The sequence below is a fragment of the Monodon monoceros genome, unplaced genomic scaffold, assembly GCF_005190385.1.
Source record: "Monodon monoceros isolate NGI ecotype Baffin Bay Population unplaced genomic scaffold, NGI_Narwhal_1 Super_Scaffold_11, whole genome shotgun sequence".
Lineage (NCBI taxonomy): Eukaryota > Metazoa > Chordata > Mammalia > Artiodactyla > Monodontidae > Monodon > Monodon monoceros.
In genome coordinates this window covers 72,334,158-72,356,874 of record NW_021703767.1, presented here as the reverse complement: position 1 = coordinate 72,356,874, position 22,717 = coordinate 72,334,158, and the positions used below count along the sequence as shown (strand labels likewise).

The following is a 22,717-nucleotide window of genomic DNA, read 5'->3' as shown; positions in this document are numbered from 1 at the left end:
GCCTTACTGGGTAGAGTATTCTTGGTTGTAGGTTTTTCCCTTTCATCACTTTAAATATATCGTGCCACTTCTTTCTGGGCTGCAGAATTTCTGATGAAAAATCAAAAATTTGTGGGTGTTCCCTTGCATGTTATTTGTTGCTTTTCCCTTGCTGCTTTTAACATTTTCTATTTATCTTTAATTTTTGTCATTTTAATTACAATGTGTCTTGGTATGTTCCTCTTTGGATTAATTCTGTTTGGGACTCTGCACTACCTGGACTTGGGTGACTGTTCCCTTTCCCAGGTTAGGGAAGTTTTCAGCTGTTATGTCTTCATTTATGTTCTCAGCCCCTTTCTCTCTCTCTTCTTCTGGGACCCATGTAATGCAAATATTGATGTGCTTGATGTTGTCCCAGAGGTCTGTTTAACTGTCCTCATTGGTTTTCATTCTTTTTTCTTTTCAGTGGCAATAATTTCCACTACTCTGTCTTCCAGCTCACTAATCCATTCTTCTGTATCACTTAGTTTACTATTGATTCCTTCTAGTGTACTTTTCATTTTAGTTATTGTATTCTTCATCTCTGTTTGGTTGTTCTTTATATTTTCTCTTTGTTAAAAACTTCTAATTTGGAAATTCCCAGATGGTCCAGCAGTTAGCACTCCACACCACTGCAGAGGGCACAGGTTCAATCCCTGCTTGGGGAACTAAGATCCCACAAGCTGCACAAATCAGCCAAAAAACAAAAAAAAACACTTCTACCTGCTCACTCTGTGCATCCATTCTTCTCCCAAGTTCTGTAATCATCTTTACAATCATTACCTTGAATTCTTTCTTGGGTTGATTGCCTATCTCCACTTCACTTAGTTCTTCTTCTGGGGTTTTATCTTGTTCCTTTGTCTGGAACATGTTTCTCTGCCACCGCATTTTATCTAAGTTGCTATTTGTGTTTTTATGTATCTGGTAGGTTGGTTACATTTCCCAGCCTTGGACAAGTGGCCTTCTGTAAGAGATGACTGTGTCCCAGCAGCACACTCCCATCTCGTCACCCAATATACATGCTTCAGGTGATCCCCCTATGAAGGGGGGTCATTCTGTTGTGAGAGGCTGACTATGTGGGCAGTGTGGTAGGCTTGGTTGGCCCCTAGCCTGGTTAGTTGCCAGGCCCTGCCTTGTACTGCTGGCTGCTGGCTGTTGGTTAGCATGGCCTGGTCACACAGTGGGTGACTGCAGAACCCCAGGATGCCTTAGTGCTTATGCAAGCTCACTGATGGGCAGAGTTAGGACCCAAAAGACTCTGGGGTTGTTGTCCACCCACTGTTGGGTGAAGCCAGGTCCTGGGGTTAGTGCCGGACTACTAGCAGGCAAAGCCAGGTCCTGGAGTCTGGCTGCAGGGCCATGGGATCCCAGAGCTGGTGTCAGATCACTGGTGGCAGAGCAGTTCCTCATACAGTTGGTCACAGTGTCCGGGGAGTCCCAAAGCTTCTGTTGGCCTTCTGTGGGCAGGCTGGGTCTGCAGGCTGCAGGATTATGGTTTTCTTGCACCTGGTGTCTGCCCCTTGGTGGGTGAAGCTGGTCTAGAGGCTAGTTCAGGCTTCCTGGAAGGCAGAGCTGGTGCCTGTCCACTGGTAGATGTAGCTGGGTCATGGCCCTCTCTTGGGCAGGGGCATGTCTGGAGGTGACTGTGGGTTCAGGAAGTCTTTAGGCAACCTGTCTGCTGATAGGTGGAGATGTATTCCCACCCAGTTAGTTGTTTGGCCTGAGGCATCACAGCACTGGCACCTACAGGCTGTTAGGTGGGGCCAGTTCTTGGCACTAATGAGCCATAAGGAGGATCCCACTAGGACGACCACCCACACCAGTGTCCACGTGGTAGAAAACTCCCACATGTGGCTGCCACCAGTGTCTGTGTCCCCAGGGTGAGTGGCAGCCACCCCACCTCTCCAGGAGATTCTCCAAGACCAGCAGGTAGGTCAGCTCAGGCTCCCATCAGATTACTGCTTTTGCCCTGGGTGCTGGTGCATGTGAGATTTTGTGTGCACCCTTTAATAGTGAAGTCTCTATTTCCCCCAGTCCTTTGGGACTCACAAAATTGATCTCCACTGGCCTTCAGAACCAAATGCTGTGGAGACTTGTCTTCCTGGTGCAGGGTCCCCAGGGGCTCAGAACTCTCATTCCTGTGGAAGAACCTCTGTAATATAATTTTTCTCCAGTTAATGGGTCACCCATCCAGGGGTATGCAACTTGATTATATCACAAGTACACCCCTCCTACCTGTCTTGTTGTCATTCCTTCTCTATGTGTTTAGTTGTAGATCTTTTCTGGTAAGTTCTGATCTTTTTCATACATGGTCGTTCTGCAGGTAGTTGTGATTTTGGTGTGCTCATGAGAGGAGGTGAGCTCAGGGTCTTTCTACTCTGCCATCTTGGCCAGTCTCTCTCCCAGTTAGAAAATGTAAAGCCACCTCTTAACTCTTAAGTGAAGGAGAAAATACAAAATGAAATTACAGAATTTCTTAAAAATGAAAGTAGTACATACCAGAATCCATGGGATACATTTAAAACACTGATCAAAGGAAAATTCATAGCCTTAAGAACTTTTCCAAAGAAAAATGAATGCGAGTAGGGATTTCCCTGGTGGCACAGTGTTAAGAATCCGCCTGCCGATGCAGAGGATACAGGTTTGAGCTCTGGTTGGGGAAGATCCCACATGCTGCAGAGCAACTAAGCCCGTGCACCACAACTGCCGAGCCTGCGCACTGCAACCACTGAAGCCCACGTGCCTAGAGCCCGTGCTCTGCAACAAGAGAAGCCACCACAATGAGAAGCCCGCGTGCCGCAGCGAAGAGTAGCCCCCACTCACCACAACTAGAGAAAGCCTGCATACAACAACGAAGACCCAACGCAGCCAAAAATAAAATTAAATAAAATTTTTTTTATGAATGAGAATAAATAAACCAAATCCCTAGTGTAAAGTACTAGAAAAAGATAAAGGAAGAACATGATATAAATAAAAGCAGAAATTATTTGGTAAGCAGAAGGAAGAAAATGAAGATCAGAGAGGAAACTAATAAGAAAACAAAAGCAATAGATAAAATCGATGAAACCAAAACTTGTCCTTTGAGAAGATCAAAGTTATTGATAAACCTTTAACCAGACTGGTCAGAAAAAAGGAGAGAAGACACAAATTACCAAAATCAGGAATGAGAGAAATAACAAAATCTACAAATATTTAAAGAAAAGTCAGAAATTAGTAACAACTTTATACCACTGAGTTCAACAATTTAGATGAAAAGGATAAATTCCTTGAAAGGAATAAACTACTTAAGCTCAAGAAGAAATAGATAATTTGAATAGCCCTACATCTGTTAAAGAAATTGATTTGTATTTAAAAACCTTTCCACAAAGAAAATTCCAGGCCCAGATGGCTTCACTAATAAATTTTACCAAACACTTAAGGAAGAAATAATACCCATTTTCTACCATAAAATCTAAAAAGAGGGAGTGCTTCCCAATTTATTCTGAGTCCAGCATTACCTAGATTTCAAAACCTGACTACACATTACCAAAAAAACTACAGACCAATTTCTGTGAACATAGATGCAGAATTTCTAAACAAAATTTTTACAAATTTGATCTAACAATATAAAAGAGATAATATAACCACCAAGTTAGGGTTTATCCAGTGAATTCCAGGTAAATTTTAACATGAGAAAGCAGTCAGTTTACCTCACCATATTAAACTAAAAAAGGAAAACCATATGATTATATCCATAGTTTAGGAGAAGCTTTGACAGAATCCAACATCCTTTTTTTTTTTTTTTGGCCGCATTATGTGTTCGTTGCTGTGCCCGGGCTTTCTCTAGTTGCGGCAAGTGGGAGCTACTCTTCGTTGCAGTGCACAGGCTTCTCACTGCAGTGGCTTTTCTTGTTGCGGAGAGCGGGCTCTAGGCGCGCAGGCTTCAGTAGTTTCAGCACGCAGGCTCAGTAGTTGCAGCACATGGGCCCTGGAGCACGCAGGCTTCAGTAGTTGTGGCACACGGGCTTCAGTAGTTGTGGCTCACGGGCTCTAGAGCACAGGCTGAGTAGTTGTGATGCACAGGCTTAGTTGCTTCACAGCATATGGGATCTTCCGGACCATGGATCAAACCTGTGTCCCCTGCATTGGCAGGCAGATTCTTAACCACTGCACCACCAGAGAAGCCCCCCAACATCCATTCTTGATTAAACTCTCCACAAACTGGGAATAGAAAAGAACTTTCTCAAACTGATAAATAATATTCTAAAAATCCTACACCTATCATCATACTTAATGATAAAAGAAGCTCAGTGTTTTCCCCCTAAAATCAGAAACATGTCAAGGATACCCACTCTCACCACTTGTTTTCAGCATTGTACTAGAGGTCCTAGCCAGTGCAGTAAGACAAGAGAGAGAAATCAAAGTCATCTAGATTGGAAAGGAAGAAGTAGAATTGTCCTTATTTGCAGACAACATGATTGTCTATGTAAAAAATCTGATAGAATCTACAAAAAGAAAAAAAAATGCTACTAGAACTAGTAAATAAGTTTAGCAAGATCAAAGGATACAGTGTTGATCAATATACAAAAATCAATTGTATTTCTATATACTAGACCAAATTGAAATTTTAAAAAACATTATTTGTAGTAGCATTAAAAAAAATATTAAATACTTAGAGATAAATCTAACCAAAAAAATTTGCAGATCAGTACACTAAAAACTACAAAGCATTGCTGAGAGAATTAAAGAAGACCTAAATAAATGGAGAGATGCACGATGCTCATGGATTGAAAGGCTCAGTGTTGTTTAGATATCAGTTTTGTTCACTTGCACTTTAGGCTCAGTACAACCCCAATCAAAAATCCCAGGAGTTCTTTTTGTAGAAATTGACATGATAATAATACTAAAGTTCATATAGAAATGCAAAAGATCTAAAATAGCCAAAACAACTTTGAAAAAGAACGAAGCTGAAGGACTCACACTACTTCATTTTGAAATTTATAAAAATACAGTTAATCAAGATGGTATGCATAAAGATATTGGCATGAAGATAGGCAGATCAGGGCTTCCCTGGTGGCACAGTGGTTGAGAGTCTGCCTGCCGATGCAGGGGACACTACTACTTCGTTGCGGTGCACAGGGTTCGTGCCCTGGTCTGGGAGGATCCCACATGCCGCGGAGCGGCTGGTCTCATGAGCCATGGCCGCTGAGCCTGCGCGTCCGGAGCCTCTGCTCCACAGCGGGAGAGGCCACAACGGTGAGAGGCCCACATACCGCAAAAAAAAAAAAAAAAAAAAAAAAAGGTAGATCAGTGTAACATACTAGAGAATCCTTAAATGGACCCACATATATATGGACAGCTGTGGTCAAAGGTGCAAAGGCAATTCAGTGGAGAAAGGGATATTCTTTCAACAAATGGTGATGGAACAATTGACTAGCCACGCCTCATACCATACACAGAAATTAACTCAAAATAGATCCTAAATCTGAATCCTAGAACTATAAACATAGGAAAAATCTTCATGACTTTGGGTTTGGCAGTGATTCCTAAGATAACATACCAAAAGCACGATCCATAAAAGAAAAAAAATGATAAATTGGACTTCATCAAGATTAAAACTTCTGCTTTTGGGGGAAAAAGAAGAAAGCACTGTTAGGTGAATAAAAAGACAAGCCATATACTAGGAGAAAATATTTTCACCTCATATATTTCATAAAAGATTTGTATCTAGAATATGTAGAGAACTCTTTCATCACAATAATAAAGACAACCCTATTTTTAAATGAACAAAGGATTTGAAAAGACGTTTCTCGAAGGAAGATATAAAAATGGCCAATAAACATGTGAAAAGATACGCAACACAGTCATTCATTAGGTAAATGCAGATTGAAACCTTAATAAGGAGCCACTACATACCCATTGGAATGGCTGTGTTTTTTTAAACTGACCATTACCAAGTTTTGACAGGGATAGGAGGAAAGAAATCATATGTCCATACAGAGACTTAACATGAATATTTGTAACAGCTTTATTTATAATGGGCAAAAACTGGAAATAACCCAGATGTCCCTCATCTGGTGAATGGATAAACAAAGTATGGTATATTCATGTAATGGACTACTACTCAGCAATAAAAAGTAATAAATTGTTGATGTTACACAACAACATGGATGAATCCCAAAGTAGTTATGCTAAGTGAAAGGAGCCAAACAGTAAACTACATACTGAATAACTGTACTTATATAAAGTTTTAGAAATTTCATACAAATCTATAGTAACAAAAAGCAGACTAGTGGTTGCTTGGAGAAGGACAGGAAGGAGAGGTTACAAAGAGGCATGAAACTGGGGAGTGACTGATATATTTATTATTTTGATTATGGTGATGATTTCAAGGTGTATACACATGTCAAAACTTACCAAATTGTATACTTTCAATATGTGCAGTTTATTGTATGTCAGTTATGCCTTAACTAAGCCTTTTTTTTCTTTTAACTGACATTCCTCCTAGTGCTTTGGGGGAAAACAAAACTTGTATCTTTAACATTATATGCTTTCTGAACTACTTAAGATTTTTGTCACTTGCATACATATTCTTTGTAATAAAAATAATAAAATGGATTTTTGTAAGAAATTAAGGTGGAGAATAGAAAAGCAGATCTAGAAAGAAATAACACAATAGACAAACTACTAGCTAACCTGATTTTTTTTTAAGGGGAAAATCACAAACACTAGACACAGGAAATGACAAGGGGGCATAACCATTGAAATATTATGAAATCATAAAAGACTGTATTGCATATCTTTATATAAATAAAATTTTAAACTTGGTTGAGATGGATAATTTCCTAGAAAAATACAGTTTACCAAAATTGACCTATTAGAGATGGAAAGATTTCTATAGAAGAAGAAATCTTCAGAAGAAATAGAGCAAGTTATCAAGAAACTACGCCACAAAAAGCATCAGGCCCAGATGACTTCATGGGGGAATTCTAATAAATCTTGAAAAGTTAGATCATCCTAAAGCTCCATAAGTACTGTTCAAGAGCATCTTTTTATGAAGCAAGTCTAATATTGATATCTAAACCTGATGAAGACAGTGAAAATTATAGATCAGTATCACTGATGAATATTAATACAAAAGTGTTAAATATTTTAATAAACACAATCCAGTACCACATTGCAAAAATAATATACCATGACCAAATGGGATTAAAGATATTTAAAGTCAGCTCAATATTAGGAAATCCATTAATGTAATCTACCACGTTAACAGATCTAAAGAGAAAAATCATATATTCACAGATGCCTGAAAAGCATTTGGTAAAATCCAGTACCTCTACTGGGAGGGGGAAATCTCAGAAATACAGAGATTGTTGTTATTTTTTTTAAGAGAAAAAAGATTGAGAGGGACAGATCGAAATCCTTAATGGGAGAAACATTGAGGCAGTGCCATTATGATAGGAGCAAGGCAAGGATGTCCATTGTCTGTACTACTACTCAAGGTACTAGTCAATGCTATTACACAATACAAATCAATCAGAGGCATAAGAATTGGAAAAGAAATAAAACTATCTCTGTTTTCAGATAATATAGTAACCTAGAAACCATACAAAATTTATTATAAAATTTATTTTGTAAAATATAAATTTATAAAATTAAAGACTTATAAAATCAAAGACAAAATAAAAAGCTAGAGTAAGGTAGCACATAAAATTAATATGCAGAAATTAATAGCTTTCTTTTACATGAACAGTAATCAGAAGATTATTATAGAGAAAAGCCCATTTATAATGTAAGAAATAGCATGTAAAATACTTAGTAGACTTAATGAGAAATATGCAGACTTACATGAAGAAATCTGTAAAACACTCCTGAAAGACAGAATATTAGACTTGATCAAATGTAAAGACATCCCTTGTTCTTAGCTATGACAGTTCAACATTGTAAAGCTGCCAGTTCTGTCTAAGCTGATTTATATATGAGCACAATCCCGGTAAAAATAACTACCAGCTTTTTTATGGGGTTAGACGAATTGAATTGAAGTTCATAAGAGAAGCCAGGACCGACACAAAAAGAAAAGCTACAAGAGATTCTAGCCCTACCAGATATTAAAGAATACTATTAAGACTTCTTAATTAAAACAGTGTGTTAATGACCCATGAATAGGACAAAAAGACGAGTAGAATAGAAAAGAGAATCCAGGAAGACCCAAACTCTCATGAAAATATAGTATATGACAAAGGTGCAATCTCATATCACTGGGGCTTTTAATAATGGGCTTTTAAGTAAGTAGTGCTGGAACAACTGGAGAAAAGGTAAATTAGAACCATACTTCTGGGGGACTTCCCTGATGGCACAGTGGGTAAGACTCCATGCTCCCAATGCAGGGGGTCTGGGTTCAATCCCTGGTCAGGGAACTAGATCCCACATGCATGCCGCAACTAAGAGTTCGCATGCCACAACTAAGGAGCCCAGGTGCTGCAACTAAGACCCAGTGCAACCAAATAAATAAAAGAACCATACTTCACACCATACACAAAAATTGGCTCTAATACAATTGACAGAAGAAAATATAACCTGGGCATAGGGAAGGTTTTTTAACCATGAATCAAAATTCAGATGCAGTAAAAGACTGATATCTTCTGAACACATGAAAACAAAAAGACTTTTCCTTGACCAAAAAACTTTTCCTAAAACTAAGAGAAAACACCATTACCAATGTCAAAAAACAACTGACAAAAAATCTTCGAGAAAAGGGCTGATATTCCCGAATATTAAAAACTTAAAAATTGAGCGAATAGAGACCAGAATCTATTAGAAAATGGACAAAAGATATAAATACACAATTCACACAAAAATAAGATATAAAAATGATAAATCAAACCTGAGATCAGTTACCTACGAGGGAGGAGTGGAAAGGATGGGAGATTGGGATTGAGGTAGAAGGGATGGAGGTATAGCATTTCTCCAAGTATACCTTTTTGTATAATTTTGACTTTAGAACTGTGTTAACATTTTGTATATTAAAAAAACAAAAAGAGAAGATGAGGGGAAAGCAGAATGATATATGAGCAGACTAAACCTAGTCTGTTTCAAATAGTTATTTTTAAATTAATTTTCAAATAACTTCATTGAAGAGAGGAAGGGAGGGGAGAAGTCTTAATCCCAGTAATCCTTGAAGACAGGCTAAAGACAGAAAGCCTATGAACAAATATTGAACTCTATAATTAGAGTGGTATGGGTTAATAGGTCTGAAACTACTTTAAGGTATATTTTAGAGTTGAGCAAATAAATTAATATATTGACAGTTGATGGGAGCTAGATTTCCCACTGTCAAAGAAGGGATTTTAGAAATATGGAAAGGGGAGAGGGTAGAATAAACTCTATGGTAATTGGATTGGAATTAGAGATAACGAATATAAACTCATGCATCTTAATACAGATATAGAAATATAAATGTGTATATATGTTTTCTTGCTCTGTCCACAAAGGAGGCCTAAAAATGATGACTCGTCAATAAACAATGAGAATATCTAGTGTCTAGATCTTGGCTTCTAAATACTATCCTCCATTAAAAAGGTCCAGAACTCATTAGAATAATGGCTGATTCCACTGGGAAAGTACAAGATGAGCCTAGAACATTTTGCTCTGTCTGAAAACTAAGGAAGTGCTTAAAGAATGATACAAATATGTCAAAAAGACACTGAAACCAACCTGTAAGGCCCCACAGTGGCCAAGTCTGGCATAATTGGAATATTAAAATAAATGATAATAACTGATTATAACAGAACAAGAATCCAAGAGTCCATAATGGTATAATGGTATAAATAAATATATGGTATAAATAAATATATGAATGAATAAATAAGTAGATAGAAGGGAAAGCTTTACCTTACATAATTAGAATATCTGCTAATAAGGTTAGAAGGAATGATGGAATTAGGAGAGCTCTCTTGACAACCACCATGATAATAATTGTTTCAGGCAAGAATCGTCAGTGTATGCTAAAATTAATGAGTGAATCAATACCTGATGAGAAACAGGATATTTACATAGTTTCAACATATCCTTGCCCCAAATACTTATCAGCTACAAAAGGAAAATAGTAATCTAAACCTGGCAGACAAAAACCTTTAAAAAGTGATCAAAATTAACATCACTAGTAGACCTCTTATGCTCCCTGATATGATGGACTGAGAAGGATGCAACATCACTTCTGTGGTATTCCTACCGAAAATGTGTATCCTGCCATCTGATGGGAAACTTCAGGCAAACCCAGGTTGAGGCATATTCTATGAAAAAAAACGTTCTGTACTCTTGAAAAATATCAAGATCATGAAAGACAAAGACTAAAGAACTGTGCCAGATTGACAGAGGCTAAAGAGACAATACAACTAAATGCAATGTGTGGTCCTGGATTGGACCCTAGAGCAAGAATACTTTTTTTCCTTTTGCAGTAAAGGATACTAGATGACCAACTGAAATTATACTGTGGTTATTTAAGAGATGTCATTGTGTTTAGGAAATAAGGGGTAAAGAAGTTTTATGTTTGCAATTTACTGTTAAACTATTGTGTACATATATATACAGGGAGGTAAAATAAAGCAAACAAGATAGAATGTTAATGTTTCAATGTAAAGTTTTTTAAAATTAAGCAATCAGGTAAAATAGTAATATCTAATAAAAGGAGGTGGTGGGTACATGTATATATGTTATTTACCTTCTATATGTTTGAAATATTCATAAAATATTAATTTTTTTATTTTAAATAGTCCTACTGAGTTGAAATTATCATTCATTCGGGTGGATTCAAGCCCTTAGATTACAAGACGCATTATGGGGTAGTACCTGACGTTAAATGTTATAATAAAATCTGTTTGATAAATTAGAAGTACTACCCTATTTAACATGGAAATGCTCATCTTTACTAAAAATCTTAATGGCCTTTGGCAGTGAATTTAAGCATGTCAGGAAAGCGTCTTAAATTCAGAATTGGGGTTTCCAAATGCTTCAGTTTGTGATAAAGTTTTTACTGGTCACCAGTAAGATGAAAAATAGAACAGAGAGTGGTAGTGAGGTTTTATAAATTTAAATTTATTCAGTTTTAAAGATTCGCCTTTATCCTACACTTTTACATTCTTGTTTGATCATATATTCTTTTTTTGTTTGTTTTTTTTTGTGTTTTTGCGGTACACGGGCCTCTCACTCTTGTGGCCTCTCCCGTTGCGGAGCACAGGCTCCGGACGCGCAGGCTCAGCGGCCATGGCTCACAGGCCCAGCCACTCCGCGGCATGTGGGATCTTCCCGGACCGGGGCACGAACCCTTGTCCCCTGCATCGGCAGGCGGACTCTCAACCACTGCACCACCAGGGAAGCCCTGATCATATATTCTTTTATGAAATGATGGTTGTGGTAAGATGGTAGCTTAGGGTATTTTTTAGTGCCCTTTCTCAGCGAAGTAAAAGATAGGAACCCCATATTGGTTGCCGTTTTGAGAGATTACTGATCTGTGAAAGCTAGGAGTAAGGGAACTGTATTTTCATTCCTTTTTAAATGTAATATTTGAGAATGGAAAACCAGTTATCCGTAGTCATTATTCATTGTCTTCATAACAGAAATGACAAGTTTGCTTAAAGTGAACAGGATCCAAACATCATAATTCAGATTTGGTACTTGTAGGAAATGTACCTTTGATATAGTTGAAAATACTTGGTTCACTTGTTTTTCTTCCCTATTCCCTCTGTTTTAGGGCAAACACTGTATCCTCGATGTGTCTGGAAATGCCATAAAGAGATTACAGATTGCACAACTTTACCCAATCTCCATTTTTATTAAACCCAAATCCATGGAAAATATCATGTAAGTGTAAATGCCTAAGGCACAGCCTCTAAGTACAAATCCAGTCTCTGTTACTTATTAGATTGGGTAATTTACTTACCCTTCTTGCATCTCAATTCCTTTATCTGTAAAATGCAGGTAATAATAGTATATCCACTCAGAGGGTTGTTGTGAGGATTAAATAAGCACTCTTGATATTAACTATCATAATCATCAACGTTAATATACTAAAGTATAAAGTAACATATGTTAGAATTTTTAAGTTTAAACAGTCACATGTGTCCAGTACCTACTTAATTGGGCAGTGCAGCTCTGGGTAACCATTAAGAGAATAAAATAATGTATAAATATTTACCTAATAGAGGACAAAAAATAGAATTTAAATAAATATTAAAAGAAGAGAGGAATGAGCAAATAGAAACATAGTATAGGTGGGGCAAAAGGATACAGATAGTAAGATAGTATAAATTAACCCAAATGTTTCATTAATTAAATTCTAGACTAAATGGTCCAATTAAAATACAAAACTTGGCAGAATAGAGGAATGAGAAATAACTATATGTTGCTTTTGTAGAAAAGGAAAAGAATCTTTACCTTCTATTCCTCCAGGTTCTCAGCTGGGCCTCTGTAACAAAAGACAGATGAACAAGAGAAAAGCATGCAAATTTATTTAAGTTTTACATGACATAGGACCTTCATAAGAAAATGAAAACCCAAAGAAATGGTTAAACCTGAACATTTTTATACTAGGTTAGATGAGTGGAGAGTGATGGGAAAATGTGATAGGACCAGACGATATGACTTAAGAGTAGTAAACTAATGGAAACTTAGTAAGGCTTGTTCATTCAAATTCTTCTCAGCTTCCCTCCATCATCAGAGATAAGGATGGTCCTTTTCTTCAGGTATAGGGAGGTCACCTCTCACATGAGGGTCTTATTGACCTGCTTCAGGGGAAGGTCAGAGAGTCCTTCCTGTACCTGTCATTTTTCAAATTCCTTCAAGCCAAGGTACCATATTTTGGGATAGTGTGCTATAAAACCCATCAATTATATGTTGCTTTCATAAGACATACCTTAATTATTAGTCTATGGAAGAGCTGAAAGAGAATAGAAAAAAGGGATATACCATACAAACACTAAATAAATTCAGCTGGTTTATACTACTTTCAAAGTATACTCTAAGGTAAGAAGTATTACTAGAGATAAAGAGGAACATTCATAGAAGTTAAAGGTTCACTCCATTACGAAGATATATTTATACATTTGTTTTGCACTTTTAGTAGCACAGTCTCAAAATATCTAAAGCACAAATTAACAGCTATATAGGAAAAATAATAATTCCACAGTCATAGTGGGCGAACGTAACAAAAGAATCACAGAGGAATAGAATAAGAAAACAGACAAATAAAAAAATAAATAAGGATATACAACAACACAAATTAGAAACTTTACCCAACTGACATACATAGACCACTGCACTCAACATCTGCAAAAGTTACACCTTGATTTCAAGTGCACTTAAAGTAATTACCAAAACTAATTATATGCTAAGCCACAGATTTCAAATGATTAAAAACAAATATCTCTGAGCATGATGAAATTAGGGTAGAAATGAATAATTAAAAGATCACTGGAAAATCTCCAAATATTTGGAAATTCTGTGGATCAAAGAATAAGTCACTCCATAAGTTAATAAATGTTTTGAACTCAATGGTAACAGAATTGTCAAGTAAATAAATTTGGAGGATGTAGTAGCCTAGAAAACAAACATGTGGTGGAGAGGATTAACAAATCAAAAATGTTTTCTTTGAAAAAACCATTAATAAGAAATATCAAGGAAAGAAAATTTTAAAGGCATAAATAACATCAAGAATGAAAATGGGAATATCACTAAACATCCAGTGGACATTAAAAATGTTAACACAGACAACCCAGTAGAAAAATGAGCAAAGGACTTAGACACTTCACAAGAGGATCCAAATAGTTAATAAACATTTTAGATAATGCTTAATCATGGAAATGCAAGTTAAAACCACAAGGTCATATGTTATACTAAAATAGCTAAAATGAAAAAATACCAAATGTTGGCAAGGATGTGGAAAAACTGAAGCTCATGACACTGATAGGAGTGTAAATTGGTACATCCACATTGGTAAACTTGTTTACAGTATCTCCTAAAGCTGAACATACACATAACTTAGGACCCAAAAGTCTCATTCCTAGATATATACTCAACAGAAATTTTACGTATGTTTACCAAAGAAATGTACTAGATTAGTTGGAAATACTATACTAAATAACTAAGAACTTGAAACTATCCAAATACCCATCAGAGCCTACATAAATATGACATATTCACACAAAATGAAATATTCTACAGTAATGAAAATGAGCAATCTCCAACTACACACAAAAGTATAGATAGAAGAATCTCACAAACATAATTTGAGTAAAAAAAAATTCAGACCTAAAAGTATATATACTCCGTGATCCCAAATTTAATCATTGCTTATAGAAATCAAATACAGGTTACTCTTTGAGGGTAGGTTGGTGACTGGAGTGAAGACACCCAGATTCTTAGGTGCTGATGTAATGTTCTCTATCTCAGTCTAGGTACCAGATATACAGGTAAGCGTAAGTTGCTGAAAACTCATCAAGATATATATTTATGATATTTCTGTTCTATGTTTGAAAGTTATGCTTTAAAAAAATCTGAAGAAATAGAAAAGGAAAAAAAGAAATAGAAAATCTAGACCTGTACTCCTAAAGAACTTGACTTTGTTATGAAAAGCCTTCCCACAAATAAAAGAGCCAAAAGGACTTACTGAATTCTATCAAAAGCTAAGAAGTATTACCAGTCTTATAAAGATTCTTCAACTAATTTTATGGGCATTAATTTAATACCAAAACCTGTGAAAGATTTCACAGGAAATGAAAGTGACAAACCAGTCTTACCATGAATATAGATACAGAAATCCTTACCAAAATATGAGCAATTTGAATCCAACAATTTTTTTAGTAAGATAAAATACAACAGCCAAGTTGGGTTTATTTAAGGAATGCGAGGCTAGGTTAACATTTAAGATTAATCAGTGATAGAGGTAGAGAGAAGATGGAGTAGGAAGCACCAGGAATCTATCTCCCCACCTAGACAACAGTTGGACTTGCAGAATCTGTCTGATGTTGACCCTTGAACATCGCAGGTTTGAACTGCATGGGTCTACTTAAACATGGATTTTTTTTCAGTAGTAAATATTTCAGTACTACTCAATCTGCAGTTGATTGTGGATGCGGAACCATGGATACAGAGGAACCAAGCATATGGAGGGCCGACTGTTAAGTTATACATGGATTTTCAACTGCATGGAGGGTTGGTTGGCACCCCTAACCCTGACATTGTTCAAGGGTCAACTGTATTTTGGAACTCAGGAATTCATTGAAGGCTTGCAGCTTCTAGGGGATGGTTTGAACGGTCAAATTTGATTTATTTCACCTCTTACCACGGTAGCAGCTACCCATTTCCCCACCTTCAGCCCCCTAGCAGGTAGCCATGCACTCATTCCTCGAGCAGCTTACATAAAGTTTGTGGAGCCAAGGTGGGGAATAAGGACCTTGTCCTCCAAACACTGGGGAATCTGTGCTCAGATAGCTGATTCCTGCTTCTAATTGTGGAGGTGCAGACACAGAAGCAGGAAGCCATTGTTGCAAACCCCACTGCCACTGTTGCAGGGCCCCACCTCTCAGGCTGAAGTGACTTCTAGAGAGTTAAGGAGCTGGTGCCTTTTTTCCCCCTCTTTTACGTTTTCTTTTTCCCATTTGGGAGCCAGACTAGGACGTTCACATATACAGGAGTATTCAGAAAGTCAACACACAGGCCCAGGGAAAGGCACAGGCTCAGAAAATATCTGAGAAGACCTTACGTGTATACCTCAGGCTAATCCCTGGCATGGAGACATCCTATAACAATTTAAAACAAAAAACCCTAAAGGAAGGAGAATTTTTACCTCTAGCGTTATCACATTATAAGATTCCAATGTCCAGTATTCAACAGAAATTTATAAGGCATACAAAGAAACAAGAAAGTATGGCCTATTCAAAGGGAAAAAATAAATCAATAGAAACTGTCCCTGAAAAAGACCTAATGGCAGATATACTAGACAAAGACTTTAAGACAGCTGTCTTAAAGTTTCTCAGCAAACTCAAAGAAGATGTGGAAAAAGTCAAGGAAACAATGTGTGAACCAAATGGAAACATCAATAAAGAGGTAAGAAACCAAAAGGAAATTCTGGAGCTGAAAAGTACAAAAACTGAAATGAAAAATTTCATTCAAATTTTTGAATGAAAATTTCATTCAAAGAGGGATTCAAACACAGATTTGAGCAGGCAGGAACAAAGATTCCTCAAACTTGAAGAATGGAAATTATCAAGGCTATGAACAGAAAGAAAAGACTGAAGAAAAGTGAACAGATCCTAAGGAACCTGTGGGATACCATCAATCGGAAGAACATATGCATCTGGGAGTCCCAGTATTAGAAGAAAGAGAGAAAAGACAGAGAGAATATTTGAAAAAATAATGGCTGAAATCTTCCCAAACTTGATGAGAGACATGAATATAAACATCCAAAAAGCTCAACAATCTTTAAGTAAAATGAACTCAAAGAGACCCACATTGAAACACATTTTAATCAAACTATCAAGAGACAGAATTTTGAAAGCAGCAAGAGAGAAGTGAATTATCACATACGGAAGTCCTTATTTCCAGTAATTTATGTAAGTGGACTAAACTCTCCAATCAAAAGACAAAGATGGGCAGACTGGATAAAACACATGCAATCCAAAGACACAAACAAGTTGAGAAAGTAAAAGAGATATTCTATTCAAATAGTAACCAAAAAGAGATCAGGAGTAGCTATACCAATATCAGACAAAGTAGACTTTAAGTCAAAAAAGGTTATATATGACAAGAAGGACATTGTATATTAATTAAGGTTTCAATATGGCAAGAAGATATAACAATCATAAACAGTTATGTACCTAATAACACATCATCAAAATATATGAAGGAAAAACTGACACAACTGAAGGGAGAAACAGCTCTACAATAATAGTTGGAGACTTCAGTACCCCACTCAAAATAATGGATAGAACAACCAGACAGAAGATACATAAGGAAATAGAGGGCTTAAACAACACAGTAAACCACATGGACGTAACAGACATATGCAGAACACTCTAGCCAGTAATAACAGAATACACGTTCTTCTCAAGTGCACATGGGACATTTGCCAGGGTAGACCATATGTTAGGCCACAAAAGTTGATTCTTCAAAAAGATCAAGAAAAATGACAAACCTTTAGGCAGACAGACTAAGGCAAAATAAGACTGAAACTAAACTCTGAAATGAACGTAGGGACATTACTGCTGATTATACAGAAATAAAAAGGATTCTGAGAGTATTATGAACAATTGGGCACCAAAAATATGGGTAACCTAGGTGGACAAATTGCTAGAAACATAAAACCTACCAAGACTAAATCACAAAGAAATAGAAAATCTGAATATACCTGTAACTATAGTAAGTTTTGTATACATATAACTTATACACCCTATATTAAGAAAATTGAATCAGTAGTCAGAAACTCCCAACAAAGAAATGCTCTGGATCTGATGGCTTCCCTGGTGAATTATAACAAACATTTAAAAGAAGAACTAATGCCAATCCCTCCTAACTCATTCTGTGTGACCAGCATTACCCTGATACGAAAGCCATACAAAGAAACTACAAGAAGGGCTTCCCTGGTGGCGCAGTGGTTGAGGATCTGTCTGCTAATGCAGGAGACACGGGTTTGAGCCCTGGTCTGGGAGGATCCCACATGCCACGGAGCAACTAGGCCCATGAGCCACAACTACTGAGCCTGCGCGTCTGGAGCCTGTGCTCTGCAACAAGAGAGGCCGCGATAGTGAGAGGCCCGCACAGTGCGATGAAGAGTGGCCCCGCTTGCCACAACTAGAGAAAGCCCTGGCACAGAAGCAAAGACCCAACACGGCAAAAATAAATTAATTAATTAATAAACTCCTACCCCCAACATCTTCTTTAAAAAAAAAAAAAAAAAACCACAAGAAAACTGTAGACCAATATCCCTTATTAACATTGATGTTAAAATCCTCAACAAAATATTAGCAAACAATTCACCAACATATTAAGAGGATTATACACCATGAGCAAGTGGGATTTATTCCTGGAATGCAAGGATGTTTCAACATATGAAAATGGATCATTGTAATAAACCACATCAACAAAATGAAGGGGGAAATCACATGATCATCAACTGATGTAGAAAAAGCATTTGACAGTATTCAGCACCCTTTCATGATAAAAACATTCAACAAAATAAGAATAGAAGGAAACTATCTCAACATAATAAAAGCCATTTATGAAAAACTGACAGCAAACATCATTCTCAATGGTGAAAGACTGAAGGCTTTTCTTCTAAGATCAGGAATAAGGCAAGGATGCCTGCTTTCACCTCTTCTATTTAATGTAGAACTAGAAGTTGTATCCAGAGGAATTAAGCAAGAAAATAAAAGCCATCCAAATTGGTAAGGAAGAAGCAAAATTATCTCTGTTTGCAGATGATATGATCTTATCTGTAGAAAACCATAAAGGCTCCACAAAAAAGCCATTAGAACTAATAAATTCAGCAAAGTAGAAGTATGCAAAGTCAACATACAAAAATCAGTTACATTTCCATACATAAACAATGAACAGTCTCAAAAGGAAGTTACAAAAACAATTTTATTTACAATAGCATCAAAAAGAATAAAATACTTAGGAATTAACCAAGTAGGTGAAAGACTTGTACAATGAAAACTGTAGAACAGGGCTTCCCTGGTGGCGCAGTGGTTGAGAGTCCGCCTGCCGGTGCAGGGGACACGGGTTCGTGCCCCGGTCCGGGAAGATCCCACATGCCGCGGAGTGGCTGGGCCCGTGAGCCATGGCCACTGAGCCTGCGCGTCCAGAGCCTGTGCTCCACAACGGGGGAGGCCACAACAGTGAGAGGCCCGCGTACCACAAAAAAAAAAAACTATAGAACATTGCTGAAAGAAATTAGGATATAAATAAGTAGAAACACATTCCATGTTCATGGATTGGAACACTTAATATTGTTAAAATGTCAGTACCACCCAAAGTGACCTACACATTCAATGCAATGCCTATCAAAATCCCAATGACATTTTTGCAAAAATAGAAAAATCCATACTAAAATTCATATAGAATCTCAAGGAACCCCCAAATAGCGAAAACAATCTTTAAAAAAGAACAAAAAAATGGAAGACTCATACTTCCTGATTTCAAATTTTATTGCAAACTACAGAAATCAAAATGCTGTGGTACTGGCATAACAACAGAGATAAAAGACCAGGGGGAAGAAATGGTCAGTTGATTTTTGACAAGGATGCAAGACCATTCAATGAGGAAAGGACAGTCTGTTCAACAAATGGTGCTAGGAAAACTGCATATCCACATACAGAAGAATGAAGTTGGATCCTTACCTAACACCACATACAAAAGTCAACTAAAAATGGATCAGGGACCTAAATGTAAGACAGTAAAACTCTTAGAAGGAAACATAGGACAAAAGCTTCGTAACACTGGATTTGGCAGTGATTTCTTAGATATGGCACCAAAGACACAGGTAACAAAAGAAAAAAAGGAAGGTTAGACTTTGTGAATATTTTAAAACTTTTTATATCAAACGACATTATCCACAGAATAAAAAGGCAACCCACAGAATGGGAGAAAGTATCTGTAAGTCATATGTCTGATAACAGATTAATATCCAGAATATATAGAAAACTAAAACTCAACAACAACAAAAAACTTGATTCAAAAATGGACACAAGACTTGAATAGACATTTCTCCAAAGAAGATAAACAAATGGCCAATAAGCACGTGAATAGATACCCATCATCACTAATCACTAGGGAAATGCAAATCAAAACTACAATGACATACCACCTCACACCCATTAGGATGGCTACTGTCAAAAAAACAGAAAATAATTGCTGCCAAGGATGTGGAAAAACTGGAATTCTTGTGTACTGTTGGTGGGAATGTAAAATGGTACAGTTGCTGTGGAAAATAGTTATGGCACTTCCTCAAAATACTAAAAATCATAATTACTATATGATCCTGCAATTCCACCTCTGAGTATGGACCCAAAAGTATTGAAAACAAGGTCTTAAAGAGATATTTGTACACCCATGTTCATGTTATCATTATTCACAATAGCTGAAACATGGAAGAAACTCAATGTCCATCGACAGATGAATGGTTAAGCAAAATATAGTATATGCACAGAAAGGAAGGAAATTCTGCAATGTGTTACAACATGGATGAACCTTGCAGACAGTATGCTAAGTGAAGTAAGTCAGTCACAAAAAGACAAATACTGTATGATTCCACTTATATGAGGCACCTAGAGTAGTCAGAATTATAGAGACAGAAAGAATGATGGTTGCCAGGGGCCAGGGGGAGGCAAGAGTGCAGTTATTTTTAATAGGTATAGAGTTTTGGTTTTACCAGATGAAATGAATTATAGGGATGGATGGTGGTGATGCTTGCATAGGTACTAATGCCACTGAAGTGTATACTTTAAAATGGCTAAAATGGTAACTTTTATATTGTGTATATTTTACCACAATTTTTAAAGTAATTTTTAAAGATCAGTGTAGTGTAAGACTCGCAGACATAGAAAACAAACGTGATTACCAAAGGGGACGGGGAGGGATGAAGTAGGAGTTTGGGATTAACAGATATACACTACTATACATAAAATGGATAAACACCAAGGACCTACTATATAGCACAGGGAACTATATTCAGTATCTTGTATAACTTATAATGGAAGAGAATCTGAAAAAGAATATATATATATGAAAAGAATAGATACGTATATAACAGAAACACTTTGCTGTACACCTGAAACTAACAACATGGTAAATCAACTATACTTCAATTTTTTAAAAAATCAGTGTAGTGTACCGCATTAACAGATTTTATGGGGAATTCCCTGGCAGTCCAGTGGTTAGGACTCGGGACTTTCACTGTGATGGCCCAAGTTCAGTCCCTGGTTGAGGAACTAAGATTCCGCAAGCCTCACGGCACAGCCAAAAAAAAAAAAAAAAAAAAACAGCTTTTAGTATAAAAAAATATCATTTTAATAAATGCAGAAAAAGCATTTGATAAAATTAACATCTATTCATGACAAAAATATTTTGTAAACTATGAATAGAAGGGAATTTCCTTAATCTGATGAAGGTCATCTACAAAGCAAACATCATATTTGATGATGAAACATTGAAAGCTTTTCCTCTTAAGTTGGGAGCAAACTTCCATTTATCCATCATCCAGCTGTAACATTAATTATCAACTGTGACCAATCTCGTTTCATCTATCCCCCCACCTCCTTACCCCTCCACTCCAGATTATTTTGAAACAAACCCCAGACATTATATGATCTCATCCGTACATCTTTGTATATATTTGAAAGATAAAATTCTTGATTACAAAACATCACTGTGATGTCACACTAAAACATATATATATTGATATGTATAAAATGGATAACTAATAAGAACCTGCTGTATAAAAAAAATACGTACACATTGTAGAAGGTCCAAGCAATATGAACAAGCATAAAGAAGAAAAAAAATCACTATGTCACACTAAAACAGTAATTCCTTGATATCATCAGTTCATGTTTTCTTGATTCATAAGTTTTGTTTAATTTTTTTCAATTTGTTTGAATCAAGTTCCAAACAAGGTCTGTTTGTGACAGTTGGTTGTTAAGTCTTTTGATCTACAGATTCTCCCTTCATATCTTCTCTTTTTTCTGTTTATTTGTTGAAGAAACCAACTCATTTATTCTGCAGTTTTCCCCAGACTATATTTTGCTGATTGCCTTCTCATGGTATTATTTAATGTGTTCATGTATCCCCTTTACTATCTATAAATTGGTAAGTAGATCTGTAAGTCATATTTTAATATGAAATTTTCATCGAAGTCAAAACTGTCAAATTAATGCTTAGTTTTTTAGGCTGTCTTGAACTACTGCAAAAATGTGTTGAAACCCTTCTGTCATTCCAAGTAAAAAGCTACATAGTCAGTGACTGGATGTAGTTTTTAATGACATTAAGATTCTCGACAGAGCTCAACTTTTCATGATTTTATATGTCTTCTCTCCTTTGCCATCCTTTTTCAAAAGTATTATGATGTAGTAATTACTAATTTCTAAATTTATTTGTATAGGGAAATGAATAAGCGTCTGACGGAAGAACAAGCCAGAAAGACGTTTGAGAGAGCCATGAAACTGGAACAAGAATTTACTGAACATTTCACAGGTTGGCATGATGTGTAGCAGTGCCCTTTATGGTAGAATTTTGCTTTGGAGCCATATGAACTCACCCATTGAAATGGATTTTGAACTATGCCCACATTTACCAGTAGTAATAATAAGTGCTATAAGTTCCAGAATAATTCATCTAATCTAGGTTGCAGTGATGAGGAATCTTGAAATTTAGTGTTTCTTAGGTTGTCGATGAGGATAGCGTGTACAGAGGAAAACATTCAGACTTGACTTCTTCAATGAAACTGACTTTTCTCTTATTCTTTATAAATTTTGATCTATTTTAAGATATTATTTGTTTAAAAAGAGAAGAATAGGTAGCAATTCCCAAATTCATTTTATTCTTTAAATTATTCCTTAGGTATCTTTGGACAGGTTTTTGTTGTTGTTTGTTGTTTGTTTGAAATAATGATTAGCTTATATTTGGTGTTCATATTAAGTACCATTAAGTGTCATGGTGTTGTAACCCGTGT

At 36.5% G+C, this 22,717-nt stretch overlaps 1 protein-coding gene across 14 annotated transcripts in view; it reads left to right on the top strand.

Moving 5' to 3' along the window:
• DLG1 (discs large MAGUK scaffold protein 1) overlaps window positions 1-22,717 on the top strand; it is a 284,649-nt gene that overhangs the window by 259,645 nt on the left and 2,287 nt on the right. For all 14 annotated transcript variants that reach the window (XM_029215162.1, XM_029215160.1, XM_029215159.1 and 11 more), the window contains 2 exons: window positions 11,747-11,856; window positions 22,148-22,239. In XM_029215162.1, the coding sequence (XP_029070995.1) occupies window positions 11,747-11,856; window positions 22,148-22,239 (202 nt within the window). The remainder of the gene's footprint in view (window positions 1-11,746; window positions 11,857-22,147; window positions 22,240-22,717) is intronic.